Source organism: Ammospiza nelsoni, chromosome 2 (assembly GCF_027579445.1).
Source record: "Ammospiza nelsoni isolate bAmmNel1 chromosome 2, bAmmNel1.pri, whole genome shotgun sequence".
In the NCBI taxonomy this organism is placed as follows: Eukaryota; Metazoa; Chordata; class Aves; order Passeriformes; family Passerellidae; genus Ammospiza; species Ammospiza nelsoni.
Genome location: NC_080634.1, coordinates 4516046 through 4538382, shown reverse-complemented (window position 1 = coordinate 4538382; position 22337 = coordinate 4516046). Strand labels below are relative to the sequence as shown.

Below are 22337 nucleotides of genomic sequence, written 5' to 3'. Positions count from 1 at the left end.
AGGGGATGCTGTAGCATCAAGACATGCGGCTGTGAGTCAAATGTTGCCATCCTCCTCTGACAGTGCTCAGCAATTGCCTCAGTGCTGATGTAAGTGGTGATCATATTTAGCTTTTATACAGCTTAGCTTTGAAATGGTGTTAGAGCCAGTTGACAGAGAGAGACAGCATCAAAAGTCCTCTTCAAAAGACTGAGAAATTGGGCATGAATGAGAAAACAATTTTCCTATCATCCCTTATCAGCCTAATAATAAAAGCAGGGTTTGGAGCCTCAACATTTCTGACGTGAGTCCCCTTGTACCAGCCTTTTAAAAATAGGAGGTGACTCAGTTTCTAACAAGTGCCTCCACACTGGCAGCTTCACATTAACCTCTGGGGGAGAGGGAGCACGTGTGTTTCTTGGTAAACCATTAGTGGCATTGCTGCTGCACTGTTTGGTGAGCTGTGTGAGGGCAAAGCTGAGTGCTTCATGGGCTTTCTCAAAACAGCAAACAGGCTGGTGCAAGAAATGCAATTACTTGTCACTGATAGGGGAATAACAGCTCTGAATGGGGTGGGTTTGTGCAGGTGTGCTCTGAGCTCTTTAACCACCTTAGGTCTTACAATAAAGACCATAAAATGGAGCTCTGGTGGTTGAGCTGTCTCTGACAGAAGCGGAGCTGCAGCAGGATCGGCATCTGCCAGTCGTCCCTCAGTTGCCATGGTAACCCCCTAGGATGGGGTGCACTTCACAAAAATGCAACTTCTGGGCTAAACTGTGGGCTGGAGGGTGCCAGATGGATGGGATTCAGCTGCCTCAGAGGGTGGTACTCCACAGCCAGACATTCAGGTTTAGGAATCTACCCAGGTGGTTCATTTGGCACATCAGAAGCAAAATTCAATTTAAACCATCAATTTGTTCCCAGATTTGTTCACTGAGCCGTGAAACATGCAGAGCTAGCTGAATCCCATGTAATCCAAGCTTCAGGCATTGCCCTGAGCAAGGGACTGGATGAAGCCAGAGCCCTTTCTCACGAGCAGCCAGCAGAGACAGGGAGGGCTCCCCATTGTGCTGGGAAGTTGAGCTGTTTGGCAGCCTGGGACATGCCCAGAGCCAAGGACTGGGATCCAAACGCAGCTGCGAGCTGGAATTGATGTTGTTGGAGCCACTGCACCCCTCGCACAACACAGGCAGCGTGTTTCCTTACAGAAATGTTTGGAAAACTGAATGTCCTTAGAATCTTCAGTTCACAAAACAACATGAAATGAAGGAAGGAGAGAAGAAACATGCTGTTCCAACATGGCACAGGACCATGTTTTAACAAAACATTTCTTGTAAGGGTTTGTCAGCCAGCTGGAGTGCACAGGACCTGAGGATCTCAGAATCTCCTGGATTTAACTGCAGAAATCAAGAGAAACACAAACAAACCAGCCAACCAACCAAAATACCCAGCACCACAGGTGTAGCAAAAGTCAACTTAATTTTTAACAATTACTGCTGTGGGTTGGGGGATTTTGTGAACCACATTTATTGTGCTTCCTTTATCCTGTGTGCAATGCTAAGTCCACTATAACAGATGTGCTGTTATATAAAATTAATTTTCCAAGATTGTTTTCAGAACATGATATGCCTTGGTATCCAAAATCTATGAACAGCTTGTGTGTGCCACTTTTTCCTGCACTTCTCAGCTACCCTGTTACTTTCTACATGCAGCATTTCCTAAACCTTTCCTGATTTGCTGGTATTTCAGGTTAAGTTCATTGGATAACAGATTCATCATCATTCAAAGGTAAAGAATTCATATCTGAATATACTTTTGATGAACTAACTAGATTATGAGCAATGCACTCCACACTGCCAAAAATGTAAATATTTTTTAGGCTGAGCAAACAAATATTTATTGCAGAGAGATATTTCAATTCTCACTCATATTTTCATTTCCTAAGGAAGAAGAGGAAGCGAAAACTTCTCCCACGCTTTTTTATTCTTTTTCGTCCCCAAAGAAATTTGACATTTCTAATTATGACAGAGCAAAGGGAAATGAAAATCTTTTTCAAGAGATGATTCTTCCTGTAAACAGTGCCTGGGCACTTCTGCCTCATCTCATTGCATTTGGGCTGTCAGATGAGCACAATAAATAACGCGTCCTCTAACCTCTGTTTTGTTGTTCTTTTTTCTGTTGAAATAATTGTCAGTTCCAGTCTTTGCCTGCACTGAAAGAGTTCCTAAATGACAAGTATGTGAGAGCCTTTGGTTTAGCTGGAGATAATTTTAGCCTCTCTTCTGACAAAAATTGCATGGGCTAAATTTGGACACTATTTTCTTGCAGAAGTATTATTTTATTTATCTTTGGCTTATTTTTAATTTGTTCAGCAGCCCTAGCTATTTACTTAATAGTATTTATTCATGTGAGACAATCTGTGTGGGGCTTCTTTTTAACCAAAGTCTCTAACTATTCTACCAAGGAACATGATAAATGTTAGCAATTTCTAATACATTTTCCTGGCTTTACAAGAACATTAAAAACCCATCAGATTCAATCCACTTACTGAAAAATTTAGACTATGAAGAAAAATAATTTACTCTTCAGGGAAAAATTACTTTTTTTGTTTACTTGGAAAAAAACATAATGAACTTCAGAAACCTTTGAGTTGATTCCTCTTCCTTATATTCCATATGCAGTAGATGGATGAACACTGGAATTGTTTCAGCAGTGTCCTCTGGATTTGCCAGGTGTTACCTGAAATTCCTCATCTCCAAACTGGGATTTTAAGAATGCCAGCTCCAAAACGGCACAACCAGGAAGGTCCCTTTGCTAATGGACAAAGCAGAGAGAACACAGGAGAGGGCAGAGAAGGGAAGAGTTAAAAGCAGCTCTTCCTCCAGGTGAGTGAACAAAAATGATTCCATAATAGCAGCAGCACAGTAGTAGTTCTCTACTTAATTCACTGTGCATCACTTTGGGCTCTGCCATTGTGAACAACACATGGTCTTGTTATGGCCAAAAAAATGCAGTTGCCAGCTGAGAGATGCACTGCTGTTAAAGGCTGTGGGTTTGAGCTGTAAGGCATGGTGGGTTTTGGATGCTTCCATTTGTTCTGGGCTCCGTTTGATCTGTTTGTGCAGTACAACCTGAGAAGTCCAGGATAAATGTGCCAGGTTTTTTCATTTCTCAACATCCTTGCTTGAGGGATGAGCACAGGGATCTTGTGTAGCTGAATCTGCAGATTCATTAATCTGCACTGAGCGTGCAGTAATCAAATTCCAGGCCATTTTAACAGATTAATCAATAATTCTATAATCAATATACATTGAGGGCAGCTCTTAAAAAAAATAGCAGTTGAAATGAGGAATCAGTATTTCCATGGAAAACACACTTGATTTCTTATTATATAACACAGAGGGGAAAAAAAGAATCCCCAAAAATACACATCTCACTGTTTGCATGAGATAAGGTTTTTTGCTAGTTCCACTTGAGAGATCATCAGCAGTATTTTTCTAGCCAGTGGGAAATTATGCAGCTTGGTGGTTTTGCTAAGCTGCCAGCTTTTAAAGGCACAGGATAGAAATCCCACACCTAATCAAAAAAAGTTTGGATCCCTAATTTTTGGTCATTTTTGTGAGTATGATTTGTTCATCTCTTGGGCCTAGTAAGAGATGTGCTACTCTCTTGCATAAAAGGATCACTTGCCCTTATACTCTGAGCAAGCATTTCACTAAATCACTGAGAAACTGCAGATTTATTTTTATTTTTAATAATCTCTAATTTCTATTTGCTGCGCAATGATTTGCATAATCATAATGATCTATCATCAAGGAAGATAAATTCCTAGACACCATTTTCTCACACACTTCTACATTTATTGAAATTCTTCTACCTCAGCACCAAGCAAACTTGGATTTTAATCCAAAGGGGGGGATTATACTTATCAGTCATATTTTTATTTGTAAAGATGAATAATTATGGCCTTTTTCTACTAGGATATTTAAAATAGCTGAATTCAGAGTTGTTTTTCCTCTTGTTCATGAGATGAGCCTGGCTGGTTCTTTCTGCTGTAAAATGCATGTTTATGGTACTGCATGCCTGTTAAACATTGTCTGCACATAAAATTCACTGTTAAATATCTGTACTGCTGATCTGCACCAAGACATTAATGTGGTACAAGACATTCAGCAGAGATGTTGATGTCAGCTGGGTTCCTAATGCATTTTGGCTGCTGGCCTCTTGCTGTTGTACCATCAGCTTGGGGCCATGGCAGTAGCAGAAGCAGCAGTAAGTGGCAGGTTGGTGTCCAAATTTATTCTCCTAATGATTTCTTCTTGAAGAAAAAAACCAACAAAGCCCCCAACAAAGTCTGTGGAAATAACAATGGATAATTTGAGATACTGTTTCATGTTGTTTTCTTAGGACTTTCTTCATCCACTCCCAGATTTTCTTTCACAGGGTTACATTTCAGTCAGAAAGCGTTTCAGCCCTTATCTTTGCTATCCTCATTCCCCATGGTGAGCAATGTTTCTTCTCACTTTCTTCTCCTGTCTCTGCAGTAGCTGCAAAGCCAAGGCTTGCTGAGTGAAGAGAGTTTCCAGGCCTGCTCTTCGATCAGAGCCTCTGGAGCAACCCCACTGCTGCCATCGGAGGTAACTCCTGTGCCATGAAATGTGGGCAGTGGAGCACCAAAAAATTACAAGTATGCAACCACTTGTGATTTGTTTCCCCTTCTCATTCTAGTTTCCTGTGGCTTGGAAGGAATGCTTGAAGAGATGTTAGTGTTTTCCTAACTTGAGTAGTGGCTCAAAGGATTTTAAAGCTTGAAGGTGCCAGGATAATCCTCCTGCTCCAGGCCACAAGATTTCTCTTCAGTTTTTAGCCACTGGATCTTGCATGCATTTTTCTCTCAGATACAGACCCATGATGAATGAAAATCACATCTGTGCTGGAATGGTCTCACTGCAATATTTGAATAGTTTTTTTTTCTTCCAACACCTTATGAAAGGGAGAAGTTGGTACTCTGAGGCTGGATGTGATACTCAGTGGTGATGATCATGAATTGGCACAGCAATGCAATTACCTTCCTATTTCCAAGGAGTAAAGGATCAACTCTAGATTTTTATATAGACAATTAGCTTTTAGAATTTCTCTTTCATTACTTGGATTGGATAATGCATGTGTTCTTGGGACAGCTGTAATAAGGTTTCAAAGAAAATGGAATGAGACAATGCAATTATCACCCCTGATTACTCCTTTTGTTCTTGTCTTAGCTCTTGGGGGGAGAGAGCTTCTTATTTAGTGTTTCATAAATTACCTCCTGTTGTAGTGGTTTTAATTTATTTTATGAATCAAAGTGGTGGAGATATCAGCCAAAAATAATTGCATTCCTAAAACAATGTATCAAACATAGAGGACAGCTAATATGAAATGTATTGTGAGAGCCAAAGCTGGTACACCCTGATAGGTAAGGAAATGCACACTCAAAAATGATAATTATGTACTGAAGGATGCAGATGAACACCAAGGAGAAAAGCAAGATGAAGCACATGTTGGGTTTATAGATATGTACACATAATGACTTTGCATTTTATACATGGTGCTCTTGGGAGACTCTTCAGTGCCTGTAGCATTTGATTCAAGCTTTCAGCAACTGCACTCTCAGATATCAAGAGTTTTACAGAGGCTGCCAAAAAAATTAGGAAATGGAAATGCTATGGTCATGGCTGGCCAGTGAGAAAAGGTACCAGATCACACCAAGACTTCTCAAGCTACTGACAGAATCAGCTGCATCAAGAGCAGGATTTTCTAAGCCTGTTCAATGATTCTTAGCCAACTGGTCACTCCCCATCTTTGCTTTCAGTAAAATGGGTCCCCAGAGGCAACACACAGCCCTTTCAGTCACAAATGTTTTCTCCAGGAAAAATATTTTCATTCTTAAAAAACCCCAATGGACTTTACTTACAATTTACAGAAATATTTTAACATAAAACTTTTATAATTATTGGTTTCAAAATGCTATCCCTTGTGTGGCTTGTTGTAAACCCTAATATTATTTTCTGGAGAAAATAATATTGTCTTATTATTTGTCTTATATTTGTCTAATATTGTCTTAATATTTGTCTTACTTGTCTTATTTCTCTCCAGATGAGTGAAGCTAGCAAGAGCTCATAAACCACAGGAAAGTAGACCTGAAGAATATTTAATAATATAAATTACCTTCTTCAAGAATAATTAGTGAAGAAAATATATTAGAAGCTTGCAAATATACTGAACAGTTCTGAATGAATTGGCAGCCAATTTTGAGGTTGGCTGTACAATAGAACAAAATAAACAGAATAGAAAGAAAACTTATCCAGTTAAAATTACTTGGATCTATTAATTACTGACAGGGTAAGAGCATTTTAAAAAACCAAACAAACAAACAAACAACACATTAAAACAGCTTTTTCAAATTATATTAGTCTTTCCAAACCAAACACTGGGAAAAGTGAGGTGGTTGTACAGTTTGTTTGGTTTTCTAATTTAAAGGAAAGAACTGATCCCCAGCATCTCTGCCTAGAAGATGTGAAACTTGAAGGAATGTCAAGAAGGTCATGATTATCTAGCCTTTTACTCTTTTTTGTTTGTAAAGAAGTTAGCAAATTCTGTGTTATACTGAGCTTCTGAGACAGTGAATCTGAAAATATTCTCTCCAGATTAAATCTGAGTTAAAGTAATACTTTTGATTAACTTCGTAATAAACAAGGTTTACTTCATGGTATTTAATGTGATTCAACACAGTGTACTTTAGTATTTCATATAATTAAGTACTCCTGAGAAAGAAACCTGTCTTGGTTAAACAAGAATTGCAAAAAAATTGTAAACCTTAGTGCAAATGGAATAAAATTATTTTTGACTTTATTTTAATATAACATCTTACCCACCAATGTACTTTGTATAATACAACCCTCAAATTCTGAAATCTCTGTCTTTGCCTAAACAAGGAGAAATCAGTTGAGTTCTGGATGATTTTGGGGACTTAAATCTAGGAGCAATGTGGGGCTTGAGAGTGGGAGCTGGGAAAGAGGCACACAGGGTTGTGCAAAGACAGTCTGGGCAGGGGAGAAAGGAGTGCACAAGGGCTGTGCCTTTGTGAGAGGGAAGCTGTGTGGTTAAGAATAAGGCAGAAGGAATGCAAATGTATTTTTAGTTGAAATTGGAGCCACCTTTCTAAGTCTATGGCCAAAGAATCCAGGCTCCCCTTGCGTGAGGCACCAGCCATCCTGGGGACTTAACCCCATGGTGACAAACGAGCCCAGCTAAAGATCTCAGTATTGTATTGCAGAATTTCAGTGCTGCACATGCAGGAGTTCTCTCTTGGTTTTACTGAAGAATCTCCAGAAGATTCACCTCAGCTTGCAAGGATAATAGTAAAACAGCGTGTTATTTCTAGATTTCCCAAACTGAGGAGCTGCAGGGGAATACTGAGATCTCTGTGGGCTGGGAATGTCAGCTGGGAGCAGGGAGCTATTTAAAGCATGAAGAAGCTGATAGCTGCACAGTGAGTGGCAGGGAATTCACAGGGTGGCTTGGGTGAGAATTCCCGTGCGTGTGGAGCAGGCAGAATGTTGCTAAGCTGATTGCACACAGAATTTTGAACAAGTTACAGTGTTTTCAGAAGAAAGGACATTCTAAAACCACTGGTAAAGTTGGGTTTTTTTTTAATTCTGTGGGATTAGAGGATTTATCCATAGGGGGTGAGGACACAGAACCTTGCTGGGTATGGCTCCTTTTCTAACTTTAATCAAAAGACTTTTTCAACCTGAATTTGCAGGGGCTGAGCATATCAACTCTGAAAAAACCTGCTTGTTCTCTGGTCTACAAGCAGACAGTACAAACTTTGTTTTCCCTGTCTCCACCAAAGTATCCCTCATTTTAGTCCAAGCTGCTTACTTGACATTAGTACTGGATTCCTGCTGTCTGCAGAAATAGAAACTCTATCCCTGTGGGTCAAAAAGTGACAAGGCAATTAATGAAACAGTTGATTAAGTTTTACAGGCCTCCCAAAGCCAAATGATTTCAGATTGTATTTCATTCATACTGCAGGCAGCTTGGGCTAATTAGCAGGAATTTTGGTAGTCTGCTCACCTTCCTATTTTCTAGATCCTGCTAGGTAAGAGTATCCAGGCTATGATAATAACACTTTTTAAAACCCTCTTAAAATACAGGTTTGGCTGAAGAGCTGAACTTTAGGAATGGCTGCTCTTCTACCCTTACTGCAGATTTGTAGCCAGACACTTGCCTCTGTGAAGGGACAGTTAATGGCTATAAATGGTGAGAAGCAAGTAGGAGCACTGATACTGGCTGAAAAAACAATGAGGAGGTTGCAAAAGTTTAAATTGGTCAAATTATGAAGTGAATAGGATAAAAAGCCATCATTGATAGCCAGGGAAGCAAATGCTCATGAAAGTGGCAGAACAATCAGGTAAAGCAGCACCAGAACTGTCTCCTTTCACTCAGCAGTCACTGTTGGAGGGTTCTGCAGGAAAACCAGGACAGGAGCTGTCAGAGAAGACAAGGTCCCTCAAACCTGCCTGAGACATAAGGAGACAGCTTGAGGAGACATGATCTATTTTGTTGTCATGGAGTTCAGCAGCTAATTTATTGCAAGTCAGAAAGGTAGAGTGTGAGGAAGGGCAAATTTTCCAAGATTAGAGAAGTAGAGCACTTGTAAGCAAAGAAAATGAAGCAATTTAAAATAATGGAGGGCATATTAAGACATGAAAGGTAGAGGTACAGTTTAAGTGCAAAATGGATTACCTTCCCCTAAGCTGCTGAAAAAACCAAACTCTTAGCACAACTGACATCTTTGTAGAAAACTGACTCTCCTGAAAGCTGGGAACAACATACAAACATACAAATCATCCCTTTGTCTTGTGTAAGATCTTTAGAAAGTAGGATATTCCAATGTAATGAAAATGCATTCTTTTCAGCAATGACAAGGCAAATAATCCCACCCCTACCTAATCCTTTCTACACTTGGTAGGTTTGCTGAGAGTTACAGCCTTTACTTGAGTAACTCTGTTCTGGGCAGGAGAAGATGAAAGTGAGAAATTGTCTTGTAAAAACACATGTCCCCAAGAGAAAATTTAAGGCAAAGAGGATTTCCAAAGTGTAAACAGAAGTGTGAATCATTGCCAGAGGATGTTAAGCTTCATGACTGCTTTTTACTTCAATTTGCATAGTTGCACTTTCAGGCTGACTTTAGGTGATGTACAGTCTTTCTAAACCTTTTTTTTCCTCCTATGGATAAGGATTCATGTCAAAGCATAACTGATCTAGAGTTTAGTAAGGAAAAGTATTTAGCAGTAGTGATACAGCTGCCTTCCTCACTCCCTCTGTAGTAGTAATATTTGTGTTAATATATGTCTTTTTCACACTGGTTCTATACAGGCTGGAGTTAAGATCCTACAGGATCAGAGCACTGACAACAGAAGGGCTGGAAATTCTATGAACACCAAGCAGTGAATGTTTGCCAATGCTCTCAACTACAAATACCCTAAAAACACAAATTATGCATTTTCACTTAATGCTGCAGGAGAGAAAGTAGCTTTTCAAACAGCTTTCCTTACCCAGTGCTGAAAGCCCTGCAAGCTGGCCGATTTAATAATTGACCCTGTCTCTCTCTTGCACTGAAATTGTGATGTGCTGGACTCTCTACACTGCCCTTCTCTCAACTCCTGAACACCTTGATCTGCAGCCTGAAAAACAAAGAGGTAGAAGCAGCACTGTGAGAGGCAGAAAAGAGAGATTTTTTTTTTTCCAGTGAGACAATCAGAATCTATTTCTATTTTCCCTGACATTTCACAAATTGCAATCCAGAGCCCTGAGCTTCCTGCCTCCTGCTCAGAGCGGAGACTCAGATGAGATGCAGATGATGCAGATGGGGATGCTCTCATCACGCATTTTCAGTGTGATTTTTTTTGTCCTAAACACATCCATGAATAAATCCCCTCGCTGTCACCACTGAGGGAGGCACCCACACCCGCGGTAATCCATCAGTGCAAGGAGTGTGCTTGTGAGACGCCGGCAGGGCTGGGAGTCACGGGGCGTGGATTGAAGCTGCTGATTTTAACTCGGGGTGTGTTGGAGGCTCTGCCTGCTCTGGGGCTGGGAGATATCTCCTGCTGCCTGGGGCAGAGATATCACTGCTGCCTGGGGCTGATCCAGTGAGGTGCACAGGGTGGGCACTGACAACAGCTGCACGTTGTCCTCCGTGTGCTGAGAGAAGCTCCTCTGTTACAGGAAAAAAAAAATCCACTTCAGAAATACTGTAGAGGTTTCTTAGGTGCTGAATCCCTGAGTCTAATCAGCTCAGTGTTTATTCAAAAAGAGGCATAAAGCCTTTAAAAATTACCTTTATTTGTCACTAGGACTCAAGGTCAAGTCTCCATTAGCTCATACTCCTGGAAATGTCTCAGCCAGAGTTTGCACATGCATTCCTCCATGAGAACAGTATTAATCACACTCCTGCCATCTCAGGGTGCTGGAGTACCTCTGCATTTCCCAAGCATTTATTTTTCTTCTCTTCATATTCTCCAAGTCCACACACTATGGTGACTGCCACAGGAATACCTAGCAAATTTACCACCTTCCTTTCTGAGCTGTGGGTCTAGAACAGGCTATAATGTAATACTTCACAGACCCACTCTCTGTAAAACAAAACTTTGTTTACTCTTTTTTTTTCACTCTTCCTTTTCCACTCTAGTGGAAAATCTTAAACATGACCACTCAGGACTAACAAAGGAGGAGGCAAGCAAAATAGCATTTCTTACCTGAAGAATTTTTGCACTTGACAACTTCTGAAATTTGGGGGCAAAATGCCTACTATGTTTGCCCTCAAATTATTTCCACATCAGCAAATCTGCAGTGTTTATTTCCACCATATATATATATATGTCACTCCTGCTAGTATTGGTGACAGACAAAAGCCATTGCTGAGTTGCTAGGGATGCCTTGTGCTAAAGTGATCAGATTAAAAGTGAAAAAAAAAACCAACTTGTGCTGTAAGGAGCTTCCTCCCCTTCTTAACATGTGCTGCAGAGTGATGCCACCAGCAGCAGGTCACAGATGTCAGTGCAGATGGTGTCACCTTATGTAACCTGGCAGGGGCCTCACAGTACTAGGACACCGTGTCTGGGTCAGGTTATACAATTGTGGAGGATGTGTTTGAGCCTGATGGAACAAGACTCAGAGAAACTGGGACCTCTTGCAGTCAATAATTAAAATATGTAAGGTCTCCAATACAAGCAACCCCAAGTAAATAAGGATGAAAACAAGGCACAAAGAATGCCATAAGAGGAGGTGGAAGCAGTGTGCTCAGGACAAGCACAAGGAGGGAGGTGTTGCTCCCTGCACTGGGTAAGGAGGCTCTGGAGCTCCAGCTGCAGGTTCCTATTATGGATGCTGCTGCTTCAGGCTGCAGCCAGGAGCACCATTCCTGAGCAGACTGCTCCTGCGTACTATGAACTTGTGAAAAATGTGTATTTTTTGCAAATATTAAAATTAATATCATATGTGTCATGTTAGAAACTTATGCTGTATTAGTTTTCTTAAGTAGTGTGTTAAATATAGTTTTAGGTTATAATATAAGGTTATAATAGGAACTATGTATGTGGGATATTTTTTAAAAGAAGGGAATGAGGTACTCGCACCAGATAGCAGCCACAGGACACCTAAATCTTTCAGAGAAAGAGAATTTATTGCTCCATTATCAGAAGAAACTAACTTCTTCCCACCTCACTCAGCCCTAAAGATGCTGTTAGGATTAAGAGGAAGAAGCTGACACTGACCAGACAGAATCCTGTGTTTGAATGGAATTTATGCATCATGTATGAGATGTATCAATATGCAACAGGCTGTTGTTTTTAAGGGTTAATCCTCTGTTTACATGGGTCCTTTTTTGGGCTTATTTCGAGAAAGAGGTACCTAGACCGTCTGTAGCTCTTTGTTTTTATTGTCTCATATTGTCCTAATCCAAATTGTCCAAATTTTTACTACTCTAATTATATTGCTATTTTTATAACCATTTTATTCCTATTAAACTTTTAAAAAAATTAAAAACAAGTGATTAGTGCCTTTCACAAACGGAAACATTCTTAATGTACATGAAGTAAACAGGCTATTCCCAATACTGAATTATCTGGGGAGAGGGTGTGTGTGTGCACTCATTTCTTACTAATGAACGCCTTTACGTTTTTCTAGTGGTCTCATTTCCAATAAATCCAACTAAACTCCAATGGCTTCCCTACCTTCTTCTCATACTTTACGAAGCTGCCAACTTTATTTCAATTTTACATGACTTCCAGTGGTCCCTCACACCATAAAATACAGTGAGGATTACTGAAGGAATTAAGATCACAGCCAGCAGAGCCGGTTTTATTCTTGTGCTGAGGGGCTGGAAGTCGGTCTGTGTAAGGAACAACACTGTGAAGAACAGCAGGCTGCTGGATATGGACTCGTGAAGTGGGAACCTCTTGGGTCATTTTGGATGTTTGGCCAGCCTCACAATCACTTTTCTTTCTCCCCCTTCGCTTTTATCATCTCACACTTGCTGCTCGCTGGCCTTTGCCAACACCGTCCTCCCTCAGGGGCGTGCGGGGCCGCTCTCACCTCCAGCGGCCCCTCCTGCGGTGTCACCAGCGGCGGCCATTTTCTCTCCTTCTCCCCTTCACCAGCCTTTCTCGCCCCTCTCCACCGTCCCCACCGGAGCCCCGGGCGGGTCAGCACCTCCCCTCCGCCCGCATCGTTCCCTCCGGAGGGCGCCCCGGGCCGCGGCTGCCGGCGGCGCTGGGGCTGGGGCGGCGGGCGCTGCCATCTCGCGGCCGCCATGTCGGCTGCCTAAGGGCGCTGCTGGCGGCGTCCGTGTGGAGACGCCCGCAGTTTTAGAGAAAAGTGCTGCAAAATGTGGAACACGTCAAAGTTTTTTTACGGAGGGATGCTCGTTGTTGTTCGATCTTTGCATGCTTTCAAGCCTACTCAACAAGAAATGAGATTTAATCCGTGAAACACAGCAGCCAGCAAGCGCCGAGCGATGCGCAGGTGTTAGTAGGACAAGTGAATTGTCGGTAGAGTTGCCTTGTTTAGCTTTAGGGCTTAGCAGGTTTTAATGCTCTGAGATGTAGGGGGAGGTTAACCAAGCTCGGGAAGAAGGATGTGCCGCTGATAGCGGATATTTTTCTGATAATTTATGAGGATATTATTCTGATAATGCAGAATTTACGGGCCACACGGACACTTGGCAGAACCCACAAGATAAGGAGGAAACCAATAAAGCCAAGTCAGCAATGAGCTCCAGCTGGGTAAAAGGTAATCCCGGCAGGGGCAGACCATGACCACCGACTCTGGGACCACCGACCCAAAGTAAGAGGAAGACTGAGCATATGGACTGATTAGCATTGGAAACGAGGGAATCATGAACCAAGAGATGACAGAATGCTAATTAATAAGAGAACTGTGTAACTTGTAGTCAGTAAACACTAATTCCTTTGTTTGATAATATGCGTAAATATTGAAAAGTTTTGATAGTCTGGGTGCTGGATTTGTGGAATACCTGGGAGCAGCCAGGTTTGTATAGCCCTGAGATGAACACCAATGTCTCTCAGTGTGTAATCACTGGTGTGGTGCACACCGGGTAGTGAATTTGATTTTTGTGGACAACAAAGAGGTTTGTGAACCAGTGAGCAGCCCTGGGGCTTTTCCCCCACAAAAATAAAAGGAGGGCAAAAGGGGAATGAGTCTGTCTTGAGTCCTTTGTTGGCCCCTAAGGGTGAGGGGGCAGAGCTGGAAGACTTTGTTTTTTTCTGGGTGATTTTTTTTTGTCTTACAGAAATCCATGTTGACACATTCCAGAATCATCCTCAGCTCTTCCTGCATCTGAAGGTAATTAGCAGATCAGGATTTCTGCTCTGAAGGCATCACAGCTGGCTGATCTTGCAGCACAGGTGCTCCATTTTGTTGAGGATCTCAGCTGTACTTTATATATCTTTTAAGGATGGAACATGGCATAGCCAGCATGCCTGTATTGTATCTCCCAGCCCAGACATTTGTAGGGCATTATCTTAACAGGGAAATGATGAACAGGAGCACAAGAGTTTGGGTAAGTGCTAGAGCTTCAGGAAGAAATTCTTCCTGTGAGCATGGGGACCACACTAGAAGAGGCTGCTCAGAGAAACTGGGCTGATACCCCATCCCTGGAAGTGCTCAAGGCCAGGTTGGATGGAGTTTTGAAAACTTGTTCTAGTGGGAGGAGTCCCTGCCCATGGCAGGGGGGTTGGAATGAGATTGTCTTTAAGGTCACTTTCAACCCAAACCAGTCAGTGATTCTATGAGGAGATTTCCAACCAACCTTCTCTGCTGCTGTACCATCCCTTAGCTTCTCTCTCCTTCAAGATTTTAATGTGAATTGTTCAGATGTTTATTGATTTAGAACTACATTATCTTGTCAGCCCCTAGGAAAACAGAAGTTGTAAAGCCTTAGAAAACCCAAATGCACTTACCTCCTCTTAAGTCTCAAATATATGTAAACTTAAATATATATTTACTTAGGACTACAATTCACACAGTAAAAATTGGCTTCCACTTTGAAATGAGCACCTGCTCTGTGATGTTAACATATGTTTCTCTGGAAGATATCAATGGGAAAGAAAAGCCTGGAAAACAGCCCCTGAGAGTTGTGCCTGATGGCTTTTGAAGCTGTTCTGTGGCCTGTAGAGATCAGATTTTAATCAATAAATCTGTCTCTATTTTCACTGTAAGGTGAAAAATGTTTGCAGTGCCAAAGCTGAAAGGCACATTTTTTTTTTCCCACTATTCAACAATTTTTTTTCTCCTTATGTTCATTGGTGACAGAAAAGGAGCTTTGTAGAGATGCAGTACATTTCATAAATTAGTTCCCATCAGAGATGTGTTGTTGATTCCTGGACAGCAAACAGAGAATGCTGGAGGAAACACTTAATTCACATCAGCTTGGCATCAAGGAAAGAGTAAACACCCTTGCTGAATTGTTCTGGTTTTGTCTGTGGGGTGAAATGAGCCAAAAGAACTTCAGGTAGCAGTTAGGATCCAGCTGGTAAGCGCTGATGAGAGACTGTGCTGTTGACCAGACTGCCAAGGAAATAAAGGAATAAAAAATAATCCCATGCAGTGTATATTGCTTTTGGGATTGAAGTACAGTGTTGAGGCCATACATATGGCAAAGTAGCCTTCTTCTTGGGGATACAGTGTGCTGCTGCAAACACTTGCTTTCTGAGAATTGCTCAGGCTTAAGGGTCAGTCCCTTCATCCTCTCTGACTTGGTAAAGAGGCTAAAAGATTTTTTTTTCTTTTTAAATCCTACAGAAATAAAGAAACAAACTCTAGAAACTGCTCCTGGGAAAAAATGGGCATACATGCAGGAGTAGGGTAGCTGTGTTCCATGCCTGTGCTCAGCATGAGGTGGCAGAAAGGGAAAATTTCTGCCACTGAGGCTGTGACAAATGTAAATCTGGGGAAAATGTGGCTGCTTGTTTTGTCAGAGATCACCCTCAATATGCAGATGTTCCTTAACCAGAGGCAGCAAAACTGATTGTTCCACTTTCAAGGTTGTTGCTGTAGAAGCTAAGTAAAGGGATTTAGGGATGAAATTAATTCAGTGATTGTTCTGTCCAGGGCAGAATGATGAAAGGGAAAGAATCCCTGATTTAGAGGCTCTGGAAATGGGGAATGCAAAGAGTTAGGGGGAATGTGTGGGTTTTCTTTGGTTTTCTTGTCACTCTTTCAAACCAAATGTCTGATTATACAAAAAAGTGTGTAGCCAACACAGCTCCAGAGCAAACAGAAGCCTGAGTTTTGTAAATTGAAGGAAAATCAGAAAAGACCCTTATGCCAAACAGAGTCACCTGTTCAAGCCTGGAATTTAGAGGCTGTTTTATATGGGAAAATATACACCTGCCTTTGGTGGATTATGGTTTTGTGAGGATCCTGCAGTACAGTTTTAAAACATCCTTTGGATGAATAGGCAGTGGACAGAGACAGTAAGAAACTGGACAAGGCTCAGGAATGGAATTTGGTCTCCAGTCTGTGGCATTTTAGCCCAGCTCTGCTCTCAAAGCTGCAGACTTTGTACAGGTCCCTTGCCTTGTTTGTGACTGGATTCTTGGACACCCAAGGAGACCTCATATCACAGAACAGCTGTGTTCAGGAAAGTGTTTAGCTGACCTTTACTTTTTAATGAGCTGCCCTTTACCTTAGTGAAAAATAACAGCTGGTTGTTCTGTAATGAGCAGAAAAGGCACTTGCTCTGTTCTGAGAGCTGCAAACTGGAATCATAATTCCCAGCCTCTGCTTTCCTCCCACTTCATCCTGTTGGGAAATGTGAATGGATATCTTAATTCCTGAAACATGGTTTGTCATTTGTGTTAATATAAGCAGGACAAACTGTCCTTAGTTGTAACATTAATTTTGTAAGTCACCATGATATAAATGGTGAGTGCTCTGCACTGGGTCTGTTACCACAGAAAAGCAAAATGCTGCCTATTCCTGTGCTGCTGTATTGCATTCACACTCAGAGTCATGGATGTGGTTAATCTGCTTTCTGTGATTTGCTGGTTGGTTGTAAGAAGTGAGTGCCTCTTAGGAGACTTATTAATGTTTTCTTTCTTGTATTTCATTCTCTGATTAGGAGAGGAAAAAAATACTTGCCATGTAAACCTACACTCCCCATTCCACACTGCATCTCTTCTCACTGCAGCTAATTTATTTTTAATAGATGGAAAAGTGCTTGTGTGCTGTGGTCTTTCATCTCCATATGTTTAATATGGCCTTTAGGTGAGATCAGATTTTCTGCAAAATTCGAGCCTCTGAAGCATTTCTTCATCCCTGGTATTCTGTTCTTGTTTTTACAGTAGCTGTTGTCAATCTGCTGTGCTCTGTGATCTGTGGTGGAGAGGGGTCTGTAGCTCCAGATTGCAGTTACCAGAAGGAATGTTTTATTTTGCTGACTAAAAGCAGGCATCTCATTTTCTGAAACCAGGTGGTGTGTTCACCTTTGCTTCTTTTCCTTGCTGGCTTGTTTGCAAACTGTTCAATGAGCTGATGCACTGTTACCATGTGCCAGGTTTAGTCCCAGCAAAATAAGCATGGTAAACTTTTAATAGGCTACAGATCATTTTAAAGGAATAATTTTACTGATAGCAAAGAGACACTGCTCTGTGTCTAAAACATGAACTGATCAGCAACTTGCCCAATACAAGCAAAATGTGTTATCTTGTTTTTATTCTTCTCCAAAGAGAGATCTTTTTGGAATTTATTACTGACAAATGCTTAGGAGATTAACCTATTTTCTTAATGGTAATTTGTAGTGGTGGTATAATCTGCTGTGTGTAATGCTCCCTTCCCCAGAGGAAATGAAATCAGGTCCAGCATTAAGAAACCCTGTTGCTGTGGGTTTGCCCTCACTGATATTTGTGCCCATCAGTGGAAGTGCTTTTGGTTCCCCTCTGCAGGAGAGGCTCCCCTCCATGTGTGTGGGCTGGACTGCTCCTGGAAATGTGCCACAGGACAGAGGGGCAGTGCTTGCATTTTCAGGGTGCTCAGGCAAGGCCTCCCAAGGTATGTTTACGACATTAGATGGGTGAAGGTGGGTGAATATGTCAGTGCATGCAGCCCTTTCTCCTTTTATTTATTTATTTAGTTAGTTTGTTGAATTAAAGCTGATTTTAGCAGGGATAGTCAAAGGAGCATTCAGCATGCTGTGGAAATTCCCCACGGAGCAGTCTTTTCAGCAGCACAGCTTAGTGTAAAGTTGCTGCTACAGCCAGGAGCAATAAAGCAGCAGGGTGCTGATGGCTCGATGAAAACAGCTCTAATTTCCTGTCTCTGTTAAAGACTCCCTCTTCTGGGGGAGGGACATCCCTGTGCAGCCTGGCCAGGGACATGCCAGTCGTTCTGCACAGCCACATCTCTGGAGCAGCAGCACTTCTAGGCACTCCCCTTTCCAGCTGGAAAGTAAATCCACAAAGCCCTTTTGACTTATTTCTTTCTAATGGAGTCCTTTGAGTTCCTTGAGGTCAGCACACAAAATCATCATGTTTCTACATTAGCATGACATGATGTACCCACAGGTACCCTGCAGAGCTGTTGGTGGATAAACCTCAGCACCCAGAACATCCCCTCTCTCCCCATTCCTAAGTGTCTCCTGCTTACTGGGGATAACAGCCACTGCATTCAGCTAAGGATTATATTAACATCCAAAATATGGCTTTGTCCACAGTGTCTGGGAACAATGGGAACTAGAATTAGCAGGGAAGACAGGGTATAAATGTTGAATTCTTTTATAGCTGAGGAAAGTGGTTGGAAGTGAGTTCACTCTGATGGATGTGCAGGTAGCCAGACATGCAGAAATGTGCTAACATATTTACCACACAGCCTGCACTGTCATTTGCTTTTTATTTAATTTGCTGCCACTCTTGGGCCTGTGTTTGCGTGGGGAAAGAAGAGGATCCAAAGCCTCTTGGATCTTTTCTTACATGTAATTTAATTAGTGGGCTAATACTTAGATATGTGTAGGCTGGGTGACACTGGGGAACTTGACCAGACTGGCTCAGGCACTTGTATTTATCTCGACCTGGAATAAATTCTCATTAGAGTTATTGTCTTATTTTCCTTTTCCCGCCCAAATGATAGGAAATTAATGGAACCTGTTACAGGTTTTATTAACTGCAGCTCATGTTTACCATGTCTGGAAATTCCACCCTGGAATAACACCAGAAGCACTCTGTGACTGTCCCTGGGCCAGGCTGAAAATTCTCCTCCCTAAATTTGCTGAACAGGAAAGGATTAAACTATAAAACAGCTGAATGATGTGGATATTAAGGTTGGGAGCCTTTGATCTTAGACCCAGTTTAGGCTAACAGTGGGAATTAGCTGTCCATTAGTAACCTCCACCTGGAAATCACCCATACCTGAGAATTATTTCTTGGCCCAGGTGAAGTTAGTTGGAAATCTCTGGGAGCTTCTGAGGAGCAGCTGCCCACATGGCAGGATTATTGTCCCAGAGTGTGTGGGTGCTCACAGTCTCTGCAGACACAGTACTGGGATTGCTTTTATTCCTGGGTTTGTCTTAGTTAGGAAGAAGCCTCCAGCTAGGAGACCCAAATTACTCCTCCAGCTGCTAGACTGAGGTGGGATATTCCATTTCCTGATCTTTCAGTTTCAAATCTCTGATTTTTAGATAAAGAAAAAGAAATGTATGCTGTCGCTTTTAATAACCACTGAACTTGCTGATGGCTTGAAGAGGATAAATTTGACTGTATCAGCTGTGTCCCCAATATTGTCCAGTTTTATGAAATCTTACTGTCATTTCTAGCTGCCATGTACAAGTTATTGCCTAAGCAACATTTTGTTAATACCATGTTTTGCAATTCAACCTTCTGTTGAGCAGGTAGGGCAGGCTAAATGAAGTAAAGATAAAATTATCCAGGATACTGGATCTTAGACATGCACATACCTTGTAAATGTAGGGTGAATTAAATAGCTGCAGAGCTCAGTAAAAGAAGAAGAAAAGAGAGGGGGGGGAAATTGTGTTTTCTGGCATTGGGGAGTATCAAAACAGGAGTTCATTTTTAGTTTGGGCTTGTTCTGTGATATTGTTCTGTTCAGAAGGAAGTGTGTGTGTGTGTACTGACAAAGTGCTGGCAGTCGACAGAGCCAGAATTGATGCTAATGGCTGGGAAGAGAGGGCAATGTAGCCAGTTAACAAAAGGGCTTGATCTGTGCAGAAGATGATTTTGAGCAGATACACCCATCTATAGAAAGCAAGATTAATTTAGAGACCTTTGTCATTAAAGCAGATTTTTGTATGGTTTTGTGTGGGATTTAAGGGGGATTAAATGTTTGACATCACTTTGCTGCACAGGCTATGTCCAGGAGGTTACTGAGCGGGTGATGGAGAATTTAAACCCGCGCCTTTGCTGAAAGAGAGGCAGCAATGGATCAGAGCAAGGCAGCCTGGCCAGGCAAACTGCCCTACCTTCCACAGTGCTGAAAACAAGGTGCTGCTGGCTGGACAGCAGATGCTGCAGGGATGTAGAGCTGAGGGAATGTTTATGATTTGCCAAAATACGAGGGGAGCTCGGCGAGGACATCAGAACTGGGATGCCCCGGTCTTCTCTCTTCAGAGATGCCTTGCTTCAGGTGCATCTTTTGTCTGCTATGCTGATTCTAAAGGGTAAAAACACTCACAAATAAGAAGTCAGCAAGGTGGATTGGGTGATCAGGCATTTCTCTTTTGGAAGAGATGGTCCTGGTCATGAAACTTCTGTTCCTCACCTGCCTGTGGCCAACAGCAGTGCTACACAGCTCTCACAGTCAGCATCACCGTCTTCATCGCCGGCAACAAATGTCATTCTCAAGGAAACATAACAGGTAAGAAATAAACTTTATCTGTCTCTGTTCAGCTGGTAAACTTCATGCTGTCAGCCACCTTTCAGCACACCCCTTTGGTTCACTGTCCTGTTTTTCCAGTTTCTGGGTTTATAGTATGCATGGTATTGATAGGATGTTCCCAAAGCAGAAATGGTGAAGTATTAATTAATTTTTCATAACCAGACCTTTCACATTGTGATTTTATGAATGTCTCAAAAATATGCAGTTATGTACCCACCCACACCCAGCTCTTTTACGTGGTGTGATGCAAGGCTACCAGATTCTTGCTGTGATGTTCCAAGTATTCTTGCCCTCTAACTCCCATCACAAGAAGCAGAAATGCCTTCCAAAGTCCTGTGCCAGTGTTACAAAGTGCCTTCCATTACCTAAACAGCAGAGTAGCTACACTATAAAGCTACACAAGACTTTTTTATGTCACTAAATGAGGTGAATTGCACTTTATTTGTAGTGATGATGGAGTGTGTTCCCTTTCTGGAATATATTTAGTGCTTTTAGACATTGAAAATTGACTTTGTTCTTGGCCTTTCAGTCGAGTAGCTGGTTGAAAATGAATAATGATTGAGAGGTTTTTACCTGTATATTTCTGGGCAAAGTGTCAGTGCTTTTCCCCAGGAAGGCAGCTCACATCTGCCATGTGAAATCTCTCAACCTGTTTCCAGATTAATCTAATACTGTGTGAACAGACCAGTGGCTGCCAGTGATAATCCAAGAAAAATTCCTCTTTCTTGGGAGCTCATAGTTTATTTGTCCAATATCACATTTTGAAGAAAAGTAACATAATTGCACTCCTCTGATATGTTTAAGCTGCTTTTTCCCCCTCAAGTTTCATGCCTTGCAGCAGGTGTAGAGCTGTTAATATCCTGTATCATTTCTTATGCAATCATCCACTTGGAACCCTCCAATTCTTGATAAAATCCTGTTTAGCAATGCAAGTAAAGAGATGACACAACAGAGGTGCCCAGAGGTGCTGTGTCACTCAGGACTTCTGGGTTTCTGTTCAAAGTTATGGGTCCAAGTTTGGTGCAAGGCAGTTATTTTCTTCATGAAAAGAATCGCTGTTCAGCAGTCTGTTTATAACATTCTGAGTGCTGGTGCACAATTATTTGTAATAACAAAGGAAAATAAGCAGAACTAGCCCCAGTATCAACATAAGATTTCATCTGGTGCTTTGCCAGTCTCAGGAAGCAGTTGAGAATCAAATGGAAACAGAATAAAATACCTTGGTAGTGGCAGTGGCAGGGAGGTCTGTTTTAAGCTCAGCTGCTACACTTTTGTCTCTGGTAAGAGGGGAGCATGTGCTGCTGTTGTTTGCATTTATCCTGTTCTGCCTTAGCTGGGAGCAGTTGCTCCATGTTGGCATAAGAAATCACAAAGCAGGAGGGGACCTGGGGGTAGGAGACAGGAAATTTTGTGGCATCCTGATGGCAATCCTCTTGCAACACCAGAGTTAGCACGGTGTGCTCTGCATGGTCACAGGTCTTTACTGGCACGTGCACATGAATCCACATGACAGTCCTGGGAGACAGGCATGAGTGTGTTATCAGAAAAGGAGAAGAGGAACAAGGAGGAACCCATCTGCTGCTGCCTGGTGGGGCAGTTTTCTGTGTACCAGGCAAGCTTTGGCATCCCACATCCTCCTTTCCAAGGTCCTAGTGATTCTGAGCTGGGGAGAAGACTGGAAAATCTGATCCACAGAGGATCCCAAAGCTTAACAGCAGCAAATCAGCTTTTCTCTGCAAAGGATCCAAACGTGTTTAATTTCTCTTTGTTTCATTCTCTGCTTTTGTTCTAAAGGCTGCATTATCCTCCAGTACATTGCATCAGGGTCTGACTTTCCAGCAGCATCTTTTTCTTTCTGGGAACAATCTTTCAGCCAGTGCTAGAGTTATTAGGGACACAGCTGACAG

General features: G+C 42.0%; 1 protein-coding gene across 1 annotated transcript in view; it reads left to right on the top strand.

Moving 5' to 3' along the window:
* The first annotated feature begins 14078 nt into the window (after positions 1 to 14078).
* The window catches only part of GABRR3 (gamma-aminobutyric acid type A receptor subunit rho3), a 31600-nt gene continuing 23341 nt past the window's right edge, over positions 14079 to 22337 (top strand). Inside the window, exons 1-3 of the mRNA XM_059466185.1 lie at positions 14079 to 14104; positions 17490 to 17595; positions 20280 to 20409. Coding sequence (XP_059322168.1) covers positions 14081 to 14104; positions 17490 to 17595; positions 20280 to 20409 — 260 coding nt within the window. The 5' untranslated portion in view covers positions 14079 to 14080. The remainder of the gene's footprint in view (positions 14105 to 17489; positions 17596 to 20279; positions 20410 to 22337) is intronic.